The sequence below is a fragment of the Fusarium proliferatum genome (genome assembly GCF_900067095.1).
Source record: "Fusarium proliferatum ET1 genome assembly, contig: FPRO_scaffold006, whole genome shotgun sequence".
Classification (NCBI taxonomy): domain Eukaryota; kingdom Fungi; phylum Ascomycota; class Sordariomycetes; order Hypocreales; family Nectriaceae; genus Fusarium; species Fusarium proliferatum.
Genome location: NW_022194795.1, coordinates 2,895,527 through 2,918,088, shown reverse-complemented (window position 1 = coordinate 2,918,088; position 22,562 = coordinate 2,895,527). Strand labels below are relative to the sequence as shown.

Sequence of the window (22,562 nt, the reverse complement as noted above, 5' to 3'; positions counted from 1 at the left end):
TCGAGTTCCCGCATAGGTCTCTGTGGCATGACTTTATCATTGCCGGCCGGCCCTGAAGCAAACATCTAACCCCAAAAGACTCTCCAAGCCTATGATCTTCCATCAGCAGCAAGCACAGATCAACTGATCAAGACCGATTAAAACCCGTCGCATCTCGCGTTCACTAGACTTTCGTTCCTTGTAGGTATCTTGATCAAATCTTGCCCCCGAAGCATCCGTTTGGCTGGATCTATCCGGGTCATCCGAACACACCACGACATAGTTCCCACACACCCAGCTGAGTTTATTTGAACTTCAAGATAGTATACTTCACACTGTATATACTGTTGAACATGATTTCTTGTTCGGTCATCCAATGAATCTTTGCTAATGGGGGTGTTGCTACTGCGGTTTGGCTGCCTCGAGTGACGAGCAGTTGAGGAGTAGCATCTGTGCTGCCGCGATATAATAATTTTGACGTCGGAAGGCTTATGCAAGTTTCTATCGATGGCGTTTGTTGGGCTGGTTGAGTGTTGTTGGAGGAACAAGCCAACACTCTTGGCTGCTGTAGTGGTTCTTGCGATGTCGGGACCCGGAACCTAGATGCAACTCGAGACAGCTGAATGAGAGTTGAGGATTGAGAAATGTCACAATGATAATAATAATGATAAGAAAATAAAAACTTTAGAAATGCAAAGTAATGGACATTCACAAAGCCAAAGATGATTGATATAGTTGAATCGATATTCAGTCTGTTTCTGATATCTACACATTATGCTCATTCATGTACGTTCTCCTCCCTGGTCATCATCATGACCCCCCAACTTTCAGGTATAATTAAAAAAAAGAGATAGCCTCCTCATCAATAGCAGCAATTGTTAACAAGATTCATAATCTTTAGACGTTGTCGTCATGCTCAGTCTTGGGGACATGCTTGACCTCACCAGCACCCATGGTCTGGGCAAAGGTGGTGTGAGGACGCCACTTAGCAGAGGTTCGGGGAGTGGTCTCTTCCATCATCTTATCAACCTGCTCGAGAGACAGACCCTTGGTCTCGGGGACGAGGAAGTAGGTGTAGATGAAGGCGCAGGTGCAGAGACCGCCCCAGATGAAGAAGACGGAGGACCTGAGGTTGCCACGGTTTTTGCCGACCATGTAGGGGGTGATGACGGCGATGATGGTGTTCCAGAGCCAGTTGGAGGCGGTGGACAGGCCGACACCGCGAGATCGGATGGGGATGGGGAAGATCTCGCCGATGACGATCCAGGCACCAGGGCCCCAGGTGGAGGCGAACCAGAAGATGAAGATGGCGATGAAGGCGATCTGAGCGTTGACGGCGCTGATGTTGTTGGCGATCATGCGGTCGGGCTCGTCAGCGGTGGGGGAGGAGTGAGTGTGGTTGAAGCCGACGGTGACACCAATGATGGCGACGAGGAACTGGCAGATAAGCATACCGAAGGCACCGATGAGGAGGATGCTTCGGCGACCAAATCGCTCAACAGTCCAGAAGGAGAGGGGAGTAGAGCAGACGTTGACGAGAGTGAAGACGAGAGAGATGAGGAAGACGTTGTCGATAGCACCAGTGGACTGGAGGAAGGGGGTAGAGTAGTAGAAGATGAAGTTGACACCGGTCCTGGTTATCGTTAGTGAATGATGTTCATTCTGGTGTTGATGAGGCAAACTTACCATTGCTGCATCATCTGCATAGAAGTACCGAGGATAGTTCGGCGGAGGTTAGACTTGCCATCCCAGAGGCTGCCCTTGAAGCAGTTGGCCCAGCTGCCAATAAAGGATGTCGAAGGGATGATCTGGCGCTCGTACTCCTCGTTGGCGACGATCTCGGCGATCTCAGACTGGACGTACTTAGAGTCCTTAGGCTGGCCTCGGACCTTGGAAAGGGCGTCGATGGCGTCTTCAATGCGGCCACGCTTGACGAAGTATCGAGGAGAGTCGGGGAGGAAGAAGAGACCACCGGCGAGGATGACGGCCCAGGGGAACTGGAGACCGATGGGGATCTGGTAGGACTTCATGCTGTCGAAGTTCTCGGTTCCGTAGACGACACAGGCAGCGAGGAGGAGACCGATGGTGATGCAGAATTGGTAACCGGCGACGAGAGCACCACGAACCTTCTTGGGGCACTGGCGAAGCTGTTAGCATGGTGCTGTGAAGGCAGTGTGAGGAGGAGCTAGACTTACAATCTCAGACATGTACAGAATGACAATGGCAGACTCGAAACCGACACCGATACCGGCAATGAGACGACCGACAACGATGCAAGCAAGAGCATCACCATGACCAGTAATCATCTGAATAACAACACCAATAGCGTAGATAAAGCAACCAGTAATGACAGTCCACTTGCGACCCATGCGGTCAGCAAGGTCACCAGCGATGAGGGCACCAAAGAAGGTACCGCAGGAGAGGATAGAGGTGATGAGAGACGTGTGGCTCTCGCTGAGGCTGTCGGCACCAGCGCCCTCGACCTGGTGGATGAAGAACTTGGAGCCGTTGACACCGTTGATGTATCCGGAATCGTAGCCAAAGAAGATACCACCGAAGGACGCGAAAGCGCACATCATGTAGGCCTTCCAGGTGACGGGGGCCTCGATCTGCTCGACATTGTCGGCAGTCTGGAGGGCGACGGAGCCGCGACGCTCCTCGTTGTGATCTTCAACGCCCATTTTGAAGGTTGCTCTGTTTTGTGAACCAGGCAGAAGAAGATTGAATGAAGGGGAGGGGAGAAGGGGGGAGGGTATTTATCTGTGTGAAGTCAATCACAGGAGGAGAGAGGATGTGAAACAGGGACTCTGTTGTTGAAGTGTTGAGCTGTGATGAGGAGAGAGTCTGTACGAGGGAGGGGGGAGCAGGGTCTATTTAATCTCAGACGGCAAACTGAAGATGTGCCTGGTAGTTCGTGTGTCTTTCTGTTACCAAACCGAACAGAACGGATGAGAGCATGCCATGCCAATGCACCTCGACACTGCTGTAAGCTGCCCCAACCCATCGCAGCTAATCCAAACAAGGTCAAGGACCATGACCTTCACAAGTGGTACAACGACCTAACTTACAAGGGGGGGCAAGGTTACAAGTTGCCTACTCGGGTAACTAAGGTAAACTTGGCAACCATCGGCCGTTCACGAGCATCCAGATTCTTCTGATCCTACCACTTTCGCGCGTCTGTTTTTTTTGGCGCCGCGACTGTGAGGTGCCCATGACCTCGGAGCTTTGCGAAGCTCCATACCGTAGTTAGCGTACATAGTTAGGGGCCAGACACTAAAAATGGTCCCGGGGGCCCATGGGGCACGGTAAATGGGGGAACAGGGGGGGAGGGGGCTGCCACGCTGTACGCACGCCCCCTGGGCTAGAAGAAAAGTGCGGAGGCGGCCGCAAAGAATGCCATGCCATGAGGTTTCGGGTAGTGGGGTGCGGGTAGGGAAAGCATGGCAAAAATACGGAGAAACTGTAAAAGATTCGATTCTAGGTCGGGCGTCTAAGTGAAGATGCATGCATTCCATATAATCAAGAATGACACTGATGATGAATAAATGAAGAGCACCAACAATAAACAAGCCAGCGACAATCAATCACATACCCTTCTACCGCCTCAACCAGCCCAAGATTCTGTGTACCACAATTAAATCATGTGGTGAACATGTCACCGTCTCACAGGAACACGTCCATTTCGATCCCATTCAATTAATTAAAAATCATCACGAAAAGAAAAAACTTGACGCGCTCCAATATCTTGATCTGGGCTGGTCTGGGGAATCTCGTGGGGCTTTGCTGAGGGCGTGCTACGAAGTAAGGCCGAACGCAAAAAAGGACCCGACAATTAACTTGCCCGTGTTCTTTTAGTGGACGGCGGTTGAAGACCCATAACGTTAACGGGCCTGGGTCTACAGGGAGAAGCGCCGAGTAATCGCCCGGCCGTTTATTTCCTTGCGGCTTGTTCTTCCATCACGGGACCAGAGAAAGGGCATCCAGAAGGTGTTCTAGAGTGTATTCTTTCGAGTCAGACGGGAACGGACTTTAATGCGAAGAGGGTTTAACCAAGCTGGCGGTATAGCCTATGGAGTGAATCATCGTGGCATTGACCAGTACGACAAAAAAAAAATTAGAGATTAGCTCAAGGTAGATTTGGATTGAATTGCGAGGTGAAGCCTATCTTGATGCTGATCACTGTAACCATATCTGCAAAAATGCCATGCTAACGTTTCCCGTAAGCATACCGACACCACACTCTTTTCCAAGCTTCAGCCAGTAATCGGCAGTCTCTCGCAACCCTCCTCCAAAGCCCGACGCGGGGAAATTCACCACCCTTTCCAACAGCTCACCCAGTAAAACGCAGAAGCAAGAAAAAAGACAATTACATCCATACAAAAAGGGGTCCCACGGGCGACTCTCGGTGGTACTCGAGACGCTACGCCCCTGCTGCCCCGACTGCATGGATGGGTTGTAATTGACCGAGCTCACCACCGCAGCCAACCCAATACTTTGGGGTAATAGCTTCCACCCTTTCCACTCATGAGACCTCACTTTTTTTCCCCTCTGGTCTGGGGAACTGGCCAGAGAACCTCCTCCCCCAGAGAAAAGTGTCAAAGAGTGCCTCCGAGTCGGCGACCGAGATGCCCTATAGTGGCATGCATCTGACCCCAGAATCTCCGGATTTTCAGCCCAAGCGACGCTGCGGGGAGAATCGCCGTTTCACCGAGGAACGATTTCTCCAGGACTTCACAGCTGATAATAGAATATTTTGATGGAAGTTGGTGATGTTGGAAGTAGAGAAGCAAGCCACCATCGTCACGAGCACCGCGAATCGTGCATAATTTCCGGGCCGAAACGTCAAGGGCCTGGCCAAGAACATGAGCTTTCAACCACACCACTCAGTGAACAGCAGGGGTGCGCGCCGTTCGGTTCTGGTAATACAGCGTTTTCTTCCGTAAGAGAACTCAAAGGAACGCTCACACGAGCCGTAAATGGTTGCCGCGAATGGGTCTAGTTTCTATTGCCATTATGGAAACATTACATACTGGATTGGAACAGCCGCAATTACCACGTTGGTTCTTTGTGTAAATTAATTACCGATCTTGTATTGGTGCATTTTATGTGCGTATGTGTTGGAGATGAAGCAGGTCAGCGGCGGAGTTGAAGTTACACTTGATATTGCACCGAGATGCTGGTATTCATCCCAGACCAGAGGTACCGTAGATGCGATGCTTCAACCACATGATCTGAACCGTGGCCTCGGAATCGATCCATTGTATTAAGTCGACCCTCAATATTCGCGTGGGGTCACGAGAACAGACACCAGATCATTGATTGAGATAGAGTATCCGTAACTTGATGTCAACCATGACCAAGCAGAATACTCCATCCATAAACTGGAGTCGTCAAGTTCTCCCTGAGCTTTGCCGAAGGTACCCCTGGGCTCACATCAATCCATTGGCTCCTGATCCAAGTGGGTCCTCGGCCGGACTCACTCTGAAGCCATCGTGTCAGATTCTCCCCAGCTTCATTGAAAATACGCCTAACTCCGGGGTTCCTCGTGACTGGAGAAAAAAAAAAGAAAGAATTTTCTTATAAACTATGGTTAATTGTTTAGAATACCCTACTCGGCCGAGAATTTCTGAATAGCCGTGTTTCCGAACACGCGGATGTGTATTCCAAATGCAGCATTCTCCCGCATCGTTCGTTTTTGCTCTGCTGGTCACTCACTCACTCATCCAAAGTGTCAGTGGCGTTGGATTCCAGCAAGTCATCGGACATGTTCAGCTAACTCTTAGTTGAAAGCCTCTGACGGCACTGATCCTTCTGTAGTTCATGGCAAAATGTGTTGATTCGTTCTAGATTTTTCGACTGTCTCATTGTGATGATTGCCCAGGACAACACAACCATCACTTGTCTCAGATGCTGGCCACGCCTGCTGATCGACGCTGCCATCCATCCATCCACACCATCCCATCTCATTTATTGTTCCCCGCAACATGCAACAATAGCCCTTCATTCCATCGCCTCTCCATGATTCGTCCATTTGCTTTAAATTCCAGACTGCAACGTTGAATCCGTTCCGGTTCAGACGGCCGAGACGAGACATTCGTCATCGTCTCACCAATCACTGTCCAGTACTCCATCGAGTATGATGAATCAGACCCCCATGCCCTTAGGGTAGCGATCAGTAAAGTGAAAAAAAGAAAAGGTAGCAGTAGAGTTACAGTTATGCTTTCAGCCATAGAATTGACTTCTCCCTTGGCGCGCCAAGATCGTCAGCTCTAGATGCACTGTATATCTATTTCCTGTTTTATAATGGCTACGAGGTCTCGTGATGATGAGCTCCGTGCCCTTTCTGGCTTGGTCTGAACGATAATTCGAGCTGCATGTATCGTGTGTTTTCCCAACGGTCAAAAGAGTGCATGCGAAAATCCCATCATATCATCAATGGCCACCGCCGCTTTGACATGGCATGATGAAGATCTCTAGATCTTACAGGGTAACATACGAAGAAAGCGATGATCAGTGACAATGCAACGGTTTGGCGATTGTCGTTGCTGAAATGAGATGTGATTGTGGAAAGCTACCCTAGATCTGCTCTACTCTGGGGCTGTGAGTAAGCATCATCGATCGGACTCCAGATTATGTCTCGAAGCGAAATCTGTCATCCACAATGACTAGAGATGACGATCGATTGATCGATTTTCAGCTCGTTCTCACCCGGATGGAGCTCGTTCAATAGCTCCGGTATCGCGACTCGATAAGTCGTCTCTATGAGATTCTTGCGATAGCAGCCTCTGTGAGCGTTGGACAGGTTCCATCGCATTGAGCTGTCTCAAAGATCATCACCTTTCATCATTCAATAACTGACTTTCTATAGACAAAATTGCGCGCAGCAGCGGAAGCGACCCAGCCTCCAGCATGCATTTCTTTTAAACCTTTGGCGGCCTGAATCGGGAGCTCCCTGAGCATGTCGCCATCACCAACCTGGCGGTACACCTCGAACGCGGTACCTTTCACGATGCCGAAAAGCCACGACCATTCAAGCACCACGATCTTATCTGCTCATCAAGGTTGCGACATCCCAACCACCACACGCCCTTTCTAAACCAGCAATCTTCCAAAGCGCCGTCTTCACAGACACGGCACGGGTCGCCGGGTGTGCACCGTTATGCTGGGTTCTGAAACCATCGACTGGGCGCGAGCGGACCGACCTCGGGCTGTGCCGTGTCAACGGTTATCGTCAACGAGAGTCAATGTTTAAATACAATGGCGATGCAGTTGACTCGCGAAATGAGGCTTGAGATTCGCGATTGAACCCTTGCGGATATCTCGATAAGCCATTCATTGTAGGGACCGGCGAACTCATGCTGAAAGATCCGAGTCGCACAATCTCACCGAATACACCACAGACCAACACGTTCAGGACAAATCGTCAACAGAGAATCGCAAGTCCAATCTCAATGAATCTCTTCCAACTCCGCAGACACAAAAACTCCGCCAAAACACCACCCACGAACCCCCTCGAAGCTTCAATCTCCGCCAATGCAACCCAATACGAAAAAGTCTCCCCGCAACAATAGAACATAATCGAATGACATGAATGTAACGAGCTGAATAATAACATACCAGCGTTCAATAATAAACTTTAAATGATACGTCGTATATAGAAATACCTCCATAAACGGACTTCAAGAACCTTTTCTGGTCTTTCTTCCGACTCATGAGCCGAGGCATCTCCACTAGACTCTTAACAATTTTTATTTTTCGCCGCTTTCTAAAAGACGTCATTGATACTTATATCATGATGCGTACGTCGCATGTCATTGACTTTTATTCCATGTGATTTCATCGTTCAAAACTCCATCAACAGCTTTATCCTCAATCTCAACCTCACCATCTTTACACGACAACGCAATTACACAGAAATAACCTCACAATGGCCGAAATGCAAGCCTGGCAAGTCGCCCACCCAGGCCCAATGGAAAAAGTCTTCCGCCTCACCACAATCCCCAAGCCAACATCCCTCAAGCCCGGCCAGATCCTCGTCAAAGTCTCCCGCGCAGCCCTCAACCCCGCCGACTACAAAGTCTGCGAGCTCGGCGTCGCATCGCGCCTCATAACATCCTTCCCCAAGATTCCAGGCATGGACCTCAGCGGTCGCGTAGTCTCCGTCGCAGAAGACGTGACCGATGCGAAAGAAGGTGATTTCGTGCTCGCTAGAGCGTCGCCGACTAAGGCTTGGGGCTCGCTGGCCGAGTATACGGTCTGCGATAAGGAGGGCTATGCCGTTATCCCGGAGACCTTGGATCTGGACCAGGCTGCTGGTGTAGGCACCGCGGGGTTGACGGCGTATCAGACCATCGCGCCGTACATCAAGAGCGGTGACAAGGTGTTCATAAATGGTGGCTCGGGCGGTGTTGGACTCTGGGGTGTTCAGATTGCCAAGGCGTTGGGATGCGCCGTCACAGTGTCGTGCTCAACTGGAAAAGCAGATCTGTGCCGAAGCTTGGGAGCGGATGATATTATCGACTACAAGACGAGCAATGTCATCGCCGAGCTCAAGAAGCGCGGTCAAGTCTTCAGCCACTGCGTCGATAACGTCGGTGATGCACCGCCCAACCTGTACGCCTCATCAAATGACTTCCTCCTCCCTGGCAGCAGCTTCGTCTTCGTAGGCGGTCATGTCTCAGCCAAGAGTGTGCTCAGCCTAACGACAAACCTGGTACGACCGTCATTTCTGGGCGGTGTAAAGGCAAAGTTTGTTACATATGCTACTGCGAATAAGAAGAAGGATCTAGATCAGTTGAGGGATTGGCTCGTAGAGGGCAAGGTCAAGACTGTGATCGATTCGACGTTTGGGTTCAAGGAGGCGGATAAGGCTTTTGAGCATTTGAAGAAGGGGTCTAGTGGTGGTAAGGTTATGATTCATGTTGAGTAAGGACGGGATTTGTGATACCATGGGCGGGCGTTTTGTTATTAGTTGTAGACTATGTTACAGTAATGTACTTGTTTGCTTGCGACTGTCGTTGATTGCGTTTGTAAAGTGCAAGCCGTCTAGCGACAACGTTGATACATGTTATCAATGCCATATTGATACAGAAACACCAGTCGGAGCCTTGAACGAGACTCCATAGGGTGATGTGTGCGAGATGTGTAGAATCCGTTTGTCTCAACCGCCATCACAACCCAGCTGAGCATGGATTTTGCAGGAGATGGAGATATGGGAGCGTTGCTGACAATCGGGGTGGGTTGTTTGAGCACAGTTTGCCCATCTGTGACCAGATATGAAGCCCGGTCTCAGCCTGCACTGTCGCCTGGTACAACTTCCCAATAAAGATGTGAGAGAACTGCAAGCGTCTCACCATGGACAACGAAAGCGCTCTCAAGCAGGGCCACTCCTCAACTCTGATAGAAGGTCCGAAACCCCCTCCCATCTCACGTCCCTAACCCAGCAGCAAACTTCTTCGCAACCCACGAGGCACCATGCTCCTCATACTCCGCCTTCGTAACAGCCAACCTCTCAATATTCGTATGACATGCCAGATTCGCACCCCCGAACCAAGTATGCGTCACCGGATCCGCAGGCCTCGCGACCCTCACAATGCAATCATCCGGCACCCTCTGCACAACCTCCTTCTGCAGCCTCTGAATAAACCCGTCAAAATGTGTGTTCCCACCAACAACGATAATGTTGGCTAGCAGAGCAGGCCAGAGTCCAATGGGCAGTTCTTGTAGGGATTCGTACACGAGGTCTGCGAGACCGGGTTGGCGGATCCCGGCGTCGGAGGGGTTGAAGAGGATTTCGGGGACGGTGAAGCGCTCGTTGCGGAGGGTTAGGGCGTCTTCTTCGGATTGGGCTGCTAGTTTTCGGGCTTTGGAGTGCCGTGCGGGATCGTAGTCGACGAGAGTTCCTTTGAAGCGAGTATGGAAATCGGGAAGGATGTAATCCTTGGCAATACCGCCGCCGGACAGATAATCTGGTCGGCGTTCGCCTCTCGTTCCCTTCCAGGACTTTTCAAGATCGGCTTTGAAGTCGGCTGAGACGTAGCACGATAGTTCTTTCATCTCGTTGACGATGTATGTGTCATTGCGCATATCGAAATGCCGCAGAGAGATCAATCGTGTGAGGTAATTCGTCAAAACCTTGCCGCCAACGTCTAGTCGTTTGATCGCGGATTGTAACGGTTGGCCGCGAAGGACCGGTGTGATGGTTGTATGTGAGTATCCCGAATCGATGACCATGACGGCTTCGGCGGGGGTATTAGCGACCGTAGGAGCCTCTTGCGGCGTTCGAAAGATATTCTGCACATCGTGATACGCATTAAACGTCGAGCCTGTCGCAATCAGCATTCAAACCCTGTCAGCACATCGCACAACTTACCTATCCCCCGATAATAACTCGCAAAGCCATACTCCTCAAAAACAATCTGATCGCAATTCGCCTGCAGAATCGGCAGCCCATTCGGCGGCTCAGCGAGTATCAACCTCGCATCCTTAGGCTCAAACTCCTCCCTCTCGAAAATCTCCCTATCCCAGATCTCCTTCTGCGCCTCCCAATTGACGATGAAGCCCTTCTCTACAGGTCGTCTGAACTGTATCTCGCCGAAATCGCGACACTTTTCCAGCTCGGATGCGACGAAGACTTTGCGCGTGCGGTCGCGGGCGATCACGTTGGGGATGATTCGGGGTTCGGAGGGGATCGTGGAGGAGTGGATGAGGCCGGCTTTTATGGTGGAGGCGCCGTTGTCGAGGACGAGGGTTGTTGATGGGCCTTTTGGGGGCGCGGGTTTGGGTTTGCGTGGCCCGGCCATGGTGAGAGTTGGAGGATGAGAGAAGTGATGACGGGTTTTTGGACTTGACGCGATGGATTTGATGGGAGGGGTGTTACGTAAGCCATCATGAGTTGAAATCATGATGTGTAGTCATCTTACTCTTGGCATGACAGAGCTCAATATTCCTCCGTGACTTGGTTTAGAACTGAATATTTACTGAATTATGGCGATAGATTGTCCATTATGTCCTATTTTGCTGGATACAGAATTCCCGATCGCAAGAATGGCACCTCAAACCCTCTCACGCCTCCATCTTCACCAACGTAAAGCAACACTCTATCCAGAGGCTCACCACCATAATGAACCCAATCTTGAATCGACCACCCGACACAATTCAACCCTTCAATCTCGTTCCCAGGAAGATCAGTTTCGAATCCAGATTTGAGATCCGGCCACAAATGCCATACCTCTTTCACAACAGGCTTTCCATCTAATGTCGCATTTTCACGAAGTTGACTGGGAAACACTCTGACCTTGGGTCCAACATCGGGGAGAAAGTCACCTAATGCAAGGCCCCAGATATCTGCGAGGCTTGAGAGAATATCAGTGCCTTTGCGACGTAGTGACGCCAGGATCAATGAGTCCTCGTCCTGCTCCATTGCTGCCTCAATTGGAACATCATCCTCGTGATCGCTCATGTATCTCTGCTCATATCTCTTTGCCTGCTCACGCGACGCTTTATCCGCAGCGTCAACGAAGGTAGAGAGCATAGCATTCGTGAGAATAGGCGCTGCCTTCATCGGACCGGCAGTCAAGATAATGATCGCCAGACCGTACTCATCAATCAAGCTCAGTTGACTTCTGTAGTTCTGCGCACCGCCATTCTTACCATAGACGGTAACAGCATGAGGATGGTTTGGTGTGAGGTTTGACAGACGCAGTATTTCCCAAGGCATACCAGTCAATGTGTATGCATTTCCGGCAAAGGCATTGGGCTTGAGCCAGCCGTTGATCTCGGGCGAAGTCATGTTCAAGGTTCTTGAGAGGAGGGCATGTGAGAACCTGGAGAGGTCAGAGAGGGAAGATACCAATCCTCCTGCACTAGGAACAGTCAGTACTCGAAAAGCAGCTTTACAGGATGAACTTACGGAGTGTTCAATTTGTAGTCCGAGCCCCAGCTGCTATCCCCGGGCGGTATTACCGCTTCATCATCATCGCCAGGCGAAGGAAAAGTGTTGGACATATCCAGAGGGTCCGAGACAGTTTCTTCGAGTAACTGTGCATAGGTCTTGCCGGTATAGTTCTCAAGAGCCATGCCGAGGAGGACAAAGGCCATGTTGGAATAAGCTGGTCTCTCGTTGGGGGCAGTCTGTGGGTAAGATTTGCTCATTCCTGACAGGGTTTCTGAGTATCATTAGCATAGATCTCAATGCTTTGGGGTCTTTGTACCTTGTCCTGTACAAGCCTTATTGAGACCTACAACACCGCATGGCGGATAGTCGTCGTCTTCAATGGGGGGTAGACCATACGCAAGGAAGACTTCTTTGAGGAAGTAAAAGTCCGAGAACCCATCTGAAACAAACATTTCAGTTCTGCATGGAACTAGGTAGAGACTGCCACTTACAGTTCGCTGGTGTACCGCCCAAGTACGAAGCCATCATCCTCAAAGTCACATCCCTCCACTGAATCTTGGACTCTCCATCAAGCCCCGGAAGATACTCCGTGACGGGCGCATCAAGATCCATCCCGCTCTTTAAGAGTAGATAATCCGTAAAGACCTTTGTTATAGATCCGATGAGATACGGAGAATCTCTATCGAGCTCCCTTGTGCCCTTTGTGTTGGCGGCTGCAAGGTGATGGTACTCCCATATCGGCACACCAGGGTCATCTTGATCTGCACTTACGACCGCAACTGAGAATGATACATTCTCGATGGGCCACCCTGCAGTGATTGAGCCAGAGAGAGCTGCATTGAGAGTATCGGTTAGGTTGGTGGCGGCTGCTTGGAAGATTGGAGACTTGTTGAGGGCCGTTGGACTGGGGAGAACAGGCCCTTGGGGACAACATTTCAGTCCTGCTGAAGTAAGCTGAGTTGTCAAGGACAGGATTGAAACGGTTGAGTACGACAACTTCATGATTGAGGCCTGTGATAGACTGTCATACATGTAGCTCTTGGTGTCATTCATCATTCCGACAAAGCAGAGCTCTTATACATTCCATTTTACCTGCCATGAAGGCAATCAACGACCATTCGCGTCCAAAATACGAAATACGAAACAAACGCATCTTCAGATCCATCGTCATTCGATGCTGAGATCTCGGAGTCAAGATCTTGATGATCGACACGGCAATTGTAAGACGGTGTCGCGCTAAAGCAATGCTGAATGCGAGATACGATGCACATCCCCATATTATTCTCTTGGCCCTGCAACAATCTCACCCCTCACAGTATCAAGCAGAAAATAGTCATCCATTCATAATCCTTATCTAAATCTTCGGTGTGTCCATGGCACTGGGTATCAACCTCCACCGCACCGCCGTCTCATCCCTCGGCACGACCCCCATATCCTCAACCCGTCTCGCATTAACGAAGTCAGGGCCGCCGCTCCCCCACGCATAATCCTTCCACTTCCCAAGCGCAGGCCACATCTTTTCTCTCACGAGACTCTCAATCTTGACCTTACGCTGCGTCGCTTCTTCATCGCCTACGAGGCCTACTACGCTCGTCCACAGGGCCCATGTTTCTTCGAGCTCGTCTACGCTGGAAACCCCCATGACGCTTACGCCGAGACGGCCTGTGTCGCTGGGATTTATTTTTGTGCCAAACCGCGAGCCCACGCGCGCCCAATTCTCGAGCGCCCACCGGATAGCAACTTCTTCAAGATGCTCGCCTGAGTCTTGGGCGATGCTGGAGAGCTTGGCGCATAGGTCGCGGAGTTCTTCTGGGGCAGGGTGCCATGCGCGCATGGGGCTGTTGTCGATACCGCGGGTGGTTAATAGTCCCATGCCGAGCATACTGGCGTTTGGCACGCAGTCTACACCTGCTGCTTGGAAGCGATCTAGCAACGCCTTGTTTCCCAGCTGGCTGTTCTGCACGCAGAAGTTGCTGTACGACATGACAGCGTCCAACGGCTCTCCAGTCTCGCGCAAGATCATCTCCGCCAGCGACGCAAGCGTATCAACGGGGTATCCACTGATTCCGACATAGCGGATGAGACCTTGATCTCTCAACCTTCGCAGCTCTGTAACAGCAGCGAGGACCTCCTCGGGCGAAACAAACTCCACATCATGTGTATACACAAGATCAAGATACTGCGTGCCTAGCCGTTCCAGACTGCGACAAACACTATATTGGATCCAAGCGGGCGAGTAGTCAAACTCATCGCCAGCAATGCGCCCAGCTTTCGTGATGAGAAAGTAGTCCTCTCGCGGCGGAGGAGGCGTTAATTTTCGCAGCGCATCGCCGAGGAGGATCTCGGAGGGGCCGTAGTAGGGAGATGTATCGAAGCCGAGGATGTTGTGGGCGAGGGCGCGGCCTACGATGTCCGTGTAGGGCATGTGAGTTGGGTCGGGGTGGTATTGGTGGTTGAACGTTGCTGTTCCGAGGATGAGGGGAGGGATGACCTCTGAGAGAGGTTTTCTTTCGTCGGCCATGGTCAAGAATGAGATATTATCGTGAGGTGAAAGGAATGCGCTTGAGAATTGGATCTGGGAGTCTTGGGTCCGTTATTTTTGCGGCGCTGGAGTTTTCGGGTAGTGGAGGGGCTCGGCGATATCGGGATCTGATAAAGAGCACAGAATCACAAAGCGAAATCACTGAAGAGCAAAGATTCTCTGTGAGGCCAAGATATCTATCACGAAAGGAAGAAAAGAAAACAAGGGTCCATTAGTAATTCCAAGGGTCGCCCCTAATCGAGCGATCTACCGCCATCAAGCGCGATCGCGAGCGTATCTGTGTCACTCTATGATGAATCATTATCAACAGAGAGGGAATTTCCCGCCCGACGGACCGACAAGACCAAACCTGAAAGAGAAGTATTGGACCGAGTACGTAATTTGCGCATTCGGTTGCGCCATTTGAGGGATCTGACCTGTCAAACGCGCACGTTGTGAGATTGAAGCTCATGAAGGTAAGCAGAGAGGGGGATGAGATAGTTTTAAGGTGAGTGATCAGCATTTGAGACGAAATAAAGCAAGGTAGATTAGATCGTGACCCCCAAATGAAACCCCCAAAATGAGTGGATTCACTAACTTGTTCTATTCCCGTTCCATTACCTGTTCTATCGGATCTACTTTGTCTCCGAGCGGGGAGGACTGGGGTGCAGGCAGTGGTTCGAGATGGTATCGTGCCATATCTCATCTGAGTCGACTTATTCAAGATTGGAGCGGGAAAGGTGGCATGATTCCAGGAGCCAGTCCTTATCAATTATTGAAGAAAAAAGTGGTGAGTATTCTGAAAAGAGTCGAGTTTCATCCCAATCCATATTTTACGCCCCGACTCCAAAGCAAACCAGCAAAGAAAAACAACAAGAGTGGAAAATCCGAATACGCTTCATCATGACGCCTCGCTCAGTCCACTTTCAGGGGACTCCATTTCATATTCCAGGGACCTCGTCAAATGCGCCAAGTCATTTGCTGTGCCATGATCAGATGTGAGGTTGCATTGGTCCTTGGTTGACACATGTCAAATATGTGGTGCATCAGACTCGTCTGAGACCACGACCTCGACAGAAACACCCTGTAAAGTAAGTTAGATGATTCAAACCAATTGAGATGAGAATGACATACAGTCGCACTAGAAACAGTTAGTAAGGGGTCTTGATTTGGGAACTGGAAGATACTCACAAAGGCGCTTGATGATCCTTCGTTGTGAATGAGACAGTATCCGCCGCCGCACTTTTTGCAAAACTTTTGCGTGCGCTCAATACAATCGTTACACTAGATACCAATTAGTTTCCATATTCAGTAACAGTGAAGGTTGCGCACATTGATGCCGCATTCCCAGCAGCTTCGCGAGACATGTCTCTTCACATCATCACCACCAAAGGGATGATAACACGTCTCACACCACCACTTATTACACGCAACACAGAACCTATCCCTCAAGCAATCAGCACACCTCGGCACGAAATCCTCATGTCCCGGGCGCGGCGTCGTGGCAGCCTGCACGGATGACGAGAGGATCGGCGGCGGAGCTAGCAGCGGTAGCGAAGAGCAGTGCGTCTTAGCTGTCATGACACCCTCGGGCGCTTTGCCACAGCCTGCGCAGCCGCCCACGCTGAACGTAGCGACCGCTGGGCTGCACGGCGAGGAGACGCTACAGGACCCAAATGCTGGTGAGTTGGCGTGGCGAGGACCCTGGCAGAGCACCGCGTCAAAGGAGATTAGGCTCTGGCAGGTGAGCAGGCACTGGGCCCAGTCGTCCATGTCGCTGGTGTTGTTGAGGACACGGCCCTTTTTGGACCACCAAGCATCAGAGTCCTGGGAATTTTCATCGCAGGGCATGGGGCCAAAGACGTAGACTGCTTTTAGTCGCGGGGTGTTCTCTGGGCGTGAGCTGCGACAGGCGTATGCTAGCGCTGCGCGAAGCTTGCCTTGGTTCAGGTTATTGACACCGCGGATCGAGAGCATGCGCACGCTGTATGACGGATCGTTGATGATATCATGACACAGCTCAGCTGTGACGGAGAGTCCGTCGAGGATTAGAGATTGAACATCGCGAAGAATATCGCGTTGTCGTAGGGTAGAGAATATGCCCCTCAAGGGCCCGGCATAGAAGCTATGGATCCTGTAAGCTAACAGCCGTTTTAAAGTGGTCGCAGCGCAGAGGACAAGGGTACAGTGGATAACGAGCAATGGGTAAACTCACTCATCTTCAGTCAGGTAATCAGAAAGAGTGACATTATGCCAGACTGCAAGATTGCGCTCTGTTTCTTTATGGGCGTCTTCGCAATGCGCTGTCTTGACCCGTGTAAGATCGATGTGACGAAAGACACCGGGCGTTTCGTGGAGGAGGTAACGAATATCGCGACAGGTGGCGGCGAGGTTTAGAAGGCCTGATACAGGGAGGTAGGGAAGGGTGTGACGAAGGACGAGAGAGTTGTATAGAGTGTCAAAGAGGGTCAAGCCCTTTGTCTGGATCTGAGTGATCTCTGCGCGCGTTTGGTGGTCGACGATAACTTGGCTCATGTCAGGCTGGCATGAGTATTACAAGAAATTGGGTATTCAATGATGAAGCAGCCCAACTGGCAAGGAGGGCTAATGGGGGATATAAGGGGGGAATGATAGAGAAGGAGAGGAGGAGTCATGAGGGTTGGTGGTGAAGGATATATAGCTAAAGTATATACGGAGTACACATGTTGAGACAAAACATGAGGGATGGGCCGTGTCATGCCAGCGGCCAAAGCGGCAATGATTTACTAGGAACAGATTTGGTCTGGGGGATATACTGTATGCGCCGCTTGGGTGGGATGGACATGGCCAGGATAATACAAAGATGGGCTGAGATGAGATTGGATTGGCGAGCCAAGTTCAGGTGGCTCGGAGGGTTTAACATGCTGCACGTTGTGAGTCAAGCTACAATAACATTACACAAGCTTGTTAGTTGACAAGCTTGGATGATCAAGTGGGGGGACCTCTCAACAACACCAAAAGAAGATACATAGAACAAAAAAACCAACGTTCCGGCTGAACCGGATACAGAATAACGGCATGCATAGTACAGAAGTGAGGGAGGGGGGGATCGGCCCGTGTGAGCAGTCGATGTGGGGATTGGATGCACCGTCCAAGGTGAGAGGAATCGGCCAGACTGATGATATCTTGACAAGATGGCATCACCAAAAGAACCAAGGTTGGGGGATCTTATCTCTCGAGGCGCACCATTCAATAGCTGAGCTTTGCGGCGGGAGCTAATGAGCATGGGTAGGTTCGTGTAGGGGTCCTCTCGACTCTGTACCGTAGATCAAAAGAGCCCCCTTTGGCGGGTAAAATGAGCTGTGTCACATTCGAGAGAGAAAGGTGTACATCTACCCTGATCAACATGCCAGGTCTTTTGCAGATCCTACATTTCGGCGTCCGAGATTGCCAAGATAATAGTTAAGCCATAGTTGAAGACTATGTGAACATCATTTTCAGGGCAATTGGCAATTAGTTGAAAGAAAGCTTGGAATTTGTAGCGCCAATCTAAACCAAGCTCTGTGAGCCTGTATATCTCGTCGGTCCGGGGATGTATTGCCGGGTCCTCATCATGACCGCTTTGAATTCAGCCATCATGGATGGGTTAGGTTGCGCTGCATTTAGCCATTCTGTGGGGGTCAAAACACCAACTCTGTTTCACTCACAGTCGCGGACTTGTAAGAGCGGTGAATAAAAAAAGAAGACATGTTTGGGTTGTTTGTTTCGATCGACGGTATTCTGTGTGGCCTGTACAGATTGCCAAGCCGGATCTGCTATGTGATATTCTCTGTGCCGCGTCCTCATCATACTGCGAGACAGCTGGAATTACGCGTAGGTTTTGTTCAAGCCACGTTGCGACGCTGATGATCACTGAACAACATTACCAGCGATGCATTGCTTGCTTGCTACGTGTAAAAGTGAGGCGGCATTCTCCCCGGGTTGCACGGAAACTTGGTCGATGCACTGTATTGCACAGGGGATGAGGCTATGGTCTGTAGTCTAATTTTAACCATGATATTAAGAATTGGCCATTGTCTGTGCTTTGAGTCAAGTCATGATACGGATCTGCGAGATCTAATGACAGCTCTGATACCGAATGTGTAGGAGACGGACAGCTTGGTCAAAGCGATAACTGCTCGTGGTGTCGGTGTTTTGTTAGTCCGTCGGAGATCGGATTTCCGATTATGTAAGGCTCGTAGGCAGCTCAGATCTGATGCGTCTGGCTTCCGGACGATGCTGGAAGAACGTCACCGAAATGGCTGACTGAGCATCGCCGCTGAGTCTGTTTCTCGTGATGCAGTATCTGAGTATTAACGACATTTTGGATTTCAAGCAAAAAATAGTTTTAATTGATCCTCATTTTCATTCCTATTCTCTGCCAGTTCTCGTGTTTAATTCTGCCACTACGTAATTGCATCTTATCAACCCCCACCAAATAATCACAGACCCTCACATCATAACTTCTACACATTACAGCCCAATCATGGAAGAGCCTGCACCCCTTCGCTGGTCGAGCGCATTACCTGTGATAAGTCCCTCTGCGATAGCGACCAAGAATCTTCGCGGCGACAAGATTCTTCTTCCACAATCTGCTCTTGAACAGCTTTTAGCCGCGGCGCGATCTCGACCGTCGACGACGACTGCCCGATCAGACCCATGGTCATACTCCTCGAGCGATGCCGATACCGCACAGCAACTACCGAATCCTTTAATATTCCGCCTCGTTAATCCGAAGAACAAGAATGCTGTATTTGCGGGCATCAGAGAGTTTTCAGCGTCGGAGGGAACGTTGGGGTTGAGCCCATGGTTGACAGAAGCCTTGGGTATTCAGGAAGATGAATGCGTGTCGCCGAAAGAGGTTATAGATCTGGAGCAAGACACAGCGCAGGACAGCGAACGAATGGACGTAGATGGAATTCAGATCAAAGTCGAGGCGCGACAACTTCCCAAGGGCACGTATGTTCGGCTTAGGCCCCTGGAAGCAGGCTACAACCCCGATGACTGGAAACCACTACTCGAGCGACAATTACGAGAAAACTTCACAACACTAAGCAAAGGCTCAATGTTGGCGGTTAAGGGTGCGCGCGGGGAGGAGTTCAAGTTGCTCGTGGATAAGGTCGCTCCCGAAGGAGACGGCATCTGCGTCGTGGACACGGATCTAGAAGTCGATATCGAAGCCTTGGACGAGGAACAGGCGCGTGAAACATTACGACGAATCATGTCTGCGCAAAGAGGAACTACGGATGGAAGTTCTACCGGCGGAGAGATTGATATCTGGAAGGCTGTTGAGGGCCAGGTTCTCGAGGGCGAATACGTGGATTACGTGCTTCCTTCGTGGAATAAATCACAGCCTCTTGCGATTGAACTTACTACCGACGAAGATGAAGATACGCTCGATTTATTTGTTACGCCGAAATCTTCGCGACAACGAGCGCTGCCACGAGAAAGTGTTCATATTTTTGGGGACTTTTCACCGGCGGTTGATGGGGTCAAGAGGATTGTGATAAGTCCTACCAATGTGGAATTGGAGGGAGCGGAGCAGATCACAATATCGGTACATGGATACAGACATCCTGATGCCACGGCACCCCCAAAGACATTGCAGTACTCATTACGAGCTAAGGTGGACTTACAAGACGCCAAGGACGGAGCGAATGGACTATCTAATGGGGCCGGTGAACAAGAACACTCTCCTGATGAGGAGCAGTGTAGTAACTGTTTACAATTCGTTCCGAAGCGGACGATGGTTCTACACGAAAACTTCTGTCGGCGAAACAACATCGTTTGCCCCAAGTGCAAATCTGTGTTCAAGAAAGGCTCTCCAGAGTGGGAAGCACATTGGCATTGTGAAAAGGACAGTGCGTTTGGGAATTCAGCAGAGAGCAAGGCGAAGCATGATGATATCTTTCATACGGAGCGACAATGCCCCCATTGCGAGTTTTCGACAAATTCGATGGCTGATCTGGCGAGGCATCAGACGAGCGTATGTCCTGGGAAGTTGATCCTCTGCCGGTTCTGCCATCTCGAGGTTCCCCAAGAAGGCGATCCCTTCAACCCCAGCCCAGAGGTCGTTCTGTCTGGTTTGACGGCTCATGAACTTGCAGATGGAACACGAACAACAGAGTGCCATCTTTGCGATAAGATTGTTCGCCTGAAAGATATGGAGACACATCTTAAGCACCACGAACTCGACAAAGTATCTCGTCTCAAACCGCCAATCTGCCGCAACGCCAACTGCGGAAGAACAATGTTTGGCGTTGGATCAAGAGGCCAAGTCCGCCAAACCGCCTCCACCGACCAAGCCTCCAACAACATCGGCCTCTGCTCAATCTGCTTCGGGCCCCTGTACGTCAGCATGCACGACCCAGAAGGCAAAGCCCTCAAACGACGCATCGAGCGCCGCTATCTCGGCCAGCTCATGACAGGCTGCGGGAAGTCCCACTGCGCAAATCCATGGTGTAAGACTGGTCGCGCAAACGCAGGTCTTGAGGCGAAACCGTCTAGTGCGAGGGAGGTTCTCCCGCTGGTGAAGCCGCTGCTGGGCGATGTGACGAACATGGATGCGCCGCTGTGGTTCTGTACGGATGAGGGGAGTCAGAGGGGGAGGAAGCTGGCGGAGATGATGGCGGAGGAGGGGGTTTGGGATGTTGAGTGGTGCATTGCTGCGGCGGAGGCTGAGAAGGGGAGTTTGGAGAGGATGAGGGATTGGTTGCAGGCTTGGGCGCCTACGAAGTAGAGTTGTATGACTTGATGATTATGATGATGTGGTGTTGGGGATAGAGATAGACGGGATAGAGCACGCTACAACTGCAACCACTTTGACAATATGATAAATATGAATCAAACCGTATGGCTCATGATAAGCTTCTGAGATGCCGAATACGGATTTTAAGACGACGTATAGTTACATTCATATCAACCATCCGGATCATTCGGAGGAGGTCAGACGATGGTCTGATATTCTCACCATCATAACTGTAATTCATGAAATCACAATTACTCTGCACATACTCAAATGCATAATTTGAAACACATCAGTCACTTGAAAAAAATAAAAATAAAAACCCGTGTGAAACAGCAAATGCTTGTTTCTTGATTTTTGACATGCTGGGTTCAAGGATCTTCACATCTAGTGACGGTCCATGACGTTGATGGGCGATGCCGAGTCAGGACTGCAGATCTCTCGAAACGGAAAAAAAAAAAAAGGGAAGGGAAAAAAGCAAATACAGAGAACATGTCTAGGGTAAAGTTGGTAGTAACTTGAGCTGATGATGCGGGCCTCAATCCGCAAGAGATAACAGGTGAGGAAGAGATACGGATTGGGTATGGAAATATCACCATGTTCAAAGTTTACACCAAGAGATGGCTCTGCCAGGATAGCTTACGACGCTTGTAGGGTTGGAAGGTTCTCCAACTTGAGCGAGTGAGTTGTCAACGTATTCGATCGATTCCTCAGTCATCAACTTGAGACATACCTTGACATCCTTCAACACCAACAAATCTGTATCTGTATCTGTATCTTGCTCTTCTTCTTTTAATTCCTCTCTTGGTATTCTCTTTACTGAATAGCTTCGCGCTACCCCGCGGACTAAGGTACCTATTCTCACCATTTACCCGCCCGCCTGGCTCGCGGGCTCCAGTATCCGATCTCAGCTAAGCCAGGTCCAGCAGAAGCAAAGAGCAGGGACCACCGCTTTTAGCTTCAGCACACTACGGCCGTTGTTACAGGCTGCCTCCTCCCCCAACCTCGGGCACCTCAATTGCTCTTGATTCAACAACGACCAACCAACAAACGTCCGTTATCGCTCCACCATCATCCATTATCATCATCCTTTCAAAAACTCCAACTTTCTTTGATCACGCGTCAAACGCCTGAGCTACGGTACAGTATTGCTGGCACCGCAGAGACCCAGGCTGTCAAAACCACCTTCTCCATACACTATCGGCCGAAGCGAGATGCCCTCTGTGGTGACCCCCGTCGTCTGACGCCCGGCCCCTCCCCCATTCTATCGTGTCCCCATCTGCATCAGCTCCATCCCAACCCCATCGCGGGACATTCGGTAACTCTTCCTATCGAGAACAAGCTCCTTGCTCTTGTCTCACTCGATATCGCTCAACACAACACAACTCAACTCAACCACAAGG

The 22,562-nt window shown here is 50.5% G+C and overlaps 7 protein-coding genes across 7 annotated transcripts; 2 read left to right on the top strand and 5 right to left on the bottom strand.

Moving 5' to 3' along the window:
• Positions 1-876: 876 nt before the first annotated feature.
• On the bottom strand, positions 877-2,660 carry FPRO_10032 (putative monosaccharide transporter; the record flags this gene model as incomplete). The annotated part of the gene is made up of 3 exons (XM_031233489.1): positions 877-1,612; positions 1,666-2,117; positions 2,175-2,660. The coding sequence occupies 3 exons, from the start codon at positions 2,658-2,660 to the stop codon at positions 877-879; spliced, it is 1,674 nt and encodes a 557-aa protein (XP_031083320.1).
• Positions 2,661-7,906: 5,246 nt separating this feature from the next.
• FPRO_10031 (uncharacterized protein) lies at positions 7,907-8,908 on the top strand (the record flags this gene model as incomplete). The annotated part of the gene is made up of 1 exon (XM_031233488.1): positions 7,907-8,908. One exon carries the CDS (start codon positions 7,907-7,909, stop codon positions 8,906-8,908), a length of 1,002 nt encoding a protein of 333 aa, XP_031083319.1.
• Positions 8,909-9,405: 497 nt separating this feature from the next.
• On the bottom strand, positions 9,406-10,781 carry FPRO_10030 (uncharacterized protein; the record flags this gene model as incomplete). The annotated part of the gene is made up of 2 exons (XM_031233487.1): positions 9,406-10,304; positions 10,352-10,781. The coding sequence occupies 2 exons, from the start codon at positions 10,779-10,781 to the stop codon at positions 9,406-9,408; spliced, it is 1,329 nt and encodes a 442-aa protein (XP_031083318.1).
• Positions 10,782-10,990: 209 nt separating this feature from the next.
• FPRO_10029 (uncharacterized protein) lies at positions 10,991-12,877 on the bottom strand (the record flags this gene model as incomplete). The annotated part of the gene is made up of 4 exons (XM_031233486.1): positions 10,991-11,843; positions 11,891-12,146; positions 12,192-12,314; positions 12,367-12,877. 4 exons carry the CDS (start codon positions 12,875-12,877, stop codon positions 10,991-10,993), a joined length of 1,743 nt encoding a protein of 580 aa, XP_031083317.1.
• Positions 12,878-13,229: 352 nt separating this feature from the next.
• On the bottom strand, positions 13,230-14,396 carry FPRO_10028 (uncharacterized protein; the record flags this gene model as incomplete). Its single annotated transcript, XM_031233485.1, has 1 exon — positions 13,230-14,396. One exon carries the CDS (start codon positions 14,394-14,396, stop codon positions 13,230-13,232), a length of 1,167 nt encoding a protein of 388 aa, XP_031083316.1.
• A 1,046-nt stretch (positions 14,397-15,442) lies between these two features.
• Positions 15,443-16,931, bottom strand: FPRO_10027 (uncharacterized protein; the record flags this gene model as incomplete). Its single annotated transcript, XM_031233481.1, has 5 exons — positions 15,443-15,480; positions 15,531-15,537; positions 15,588-15,680; positions 15,729-16,521; positions 16,612-16,931. 5 exons carry the CDS (start codon positions 16,929-16,931, stop codon positions 15,443-15,445), a joined length of 1,251 nt encoding a protein of 416 aa, XP_031083315.1.
• A 1,969-nt stretch (positions 16,932-18,900) lies between these two features.
• On the top strand, positions 18,901-21,153 carry FPRO_10026 (uncharacterized protein; the record flags this gene model as incomplete). Its single annotated transcript, XM_031233480.1, has 1 exon — positions 18,901-21,153. The coding sequence occupies one exon, from the start codon at positions 18,901-18,903 to the stop codon at positions 21,151-21,153; it is 2,253 nt and encodes a 750-aa protein (XP_031083314.1).
• Positions 21,154-22,562: the final 1,409 nt, after the last annotated feature.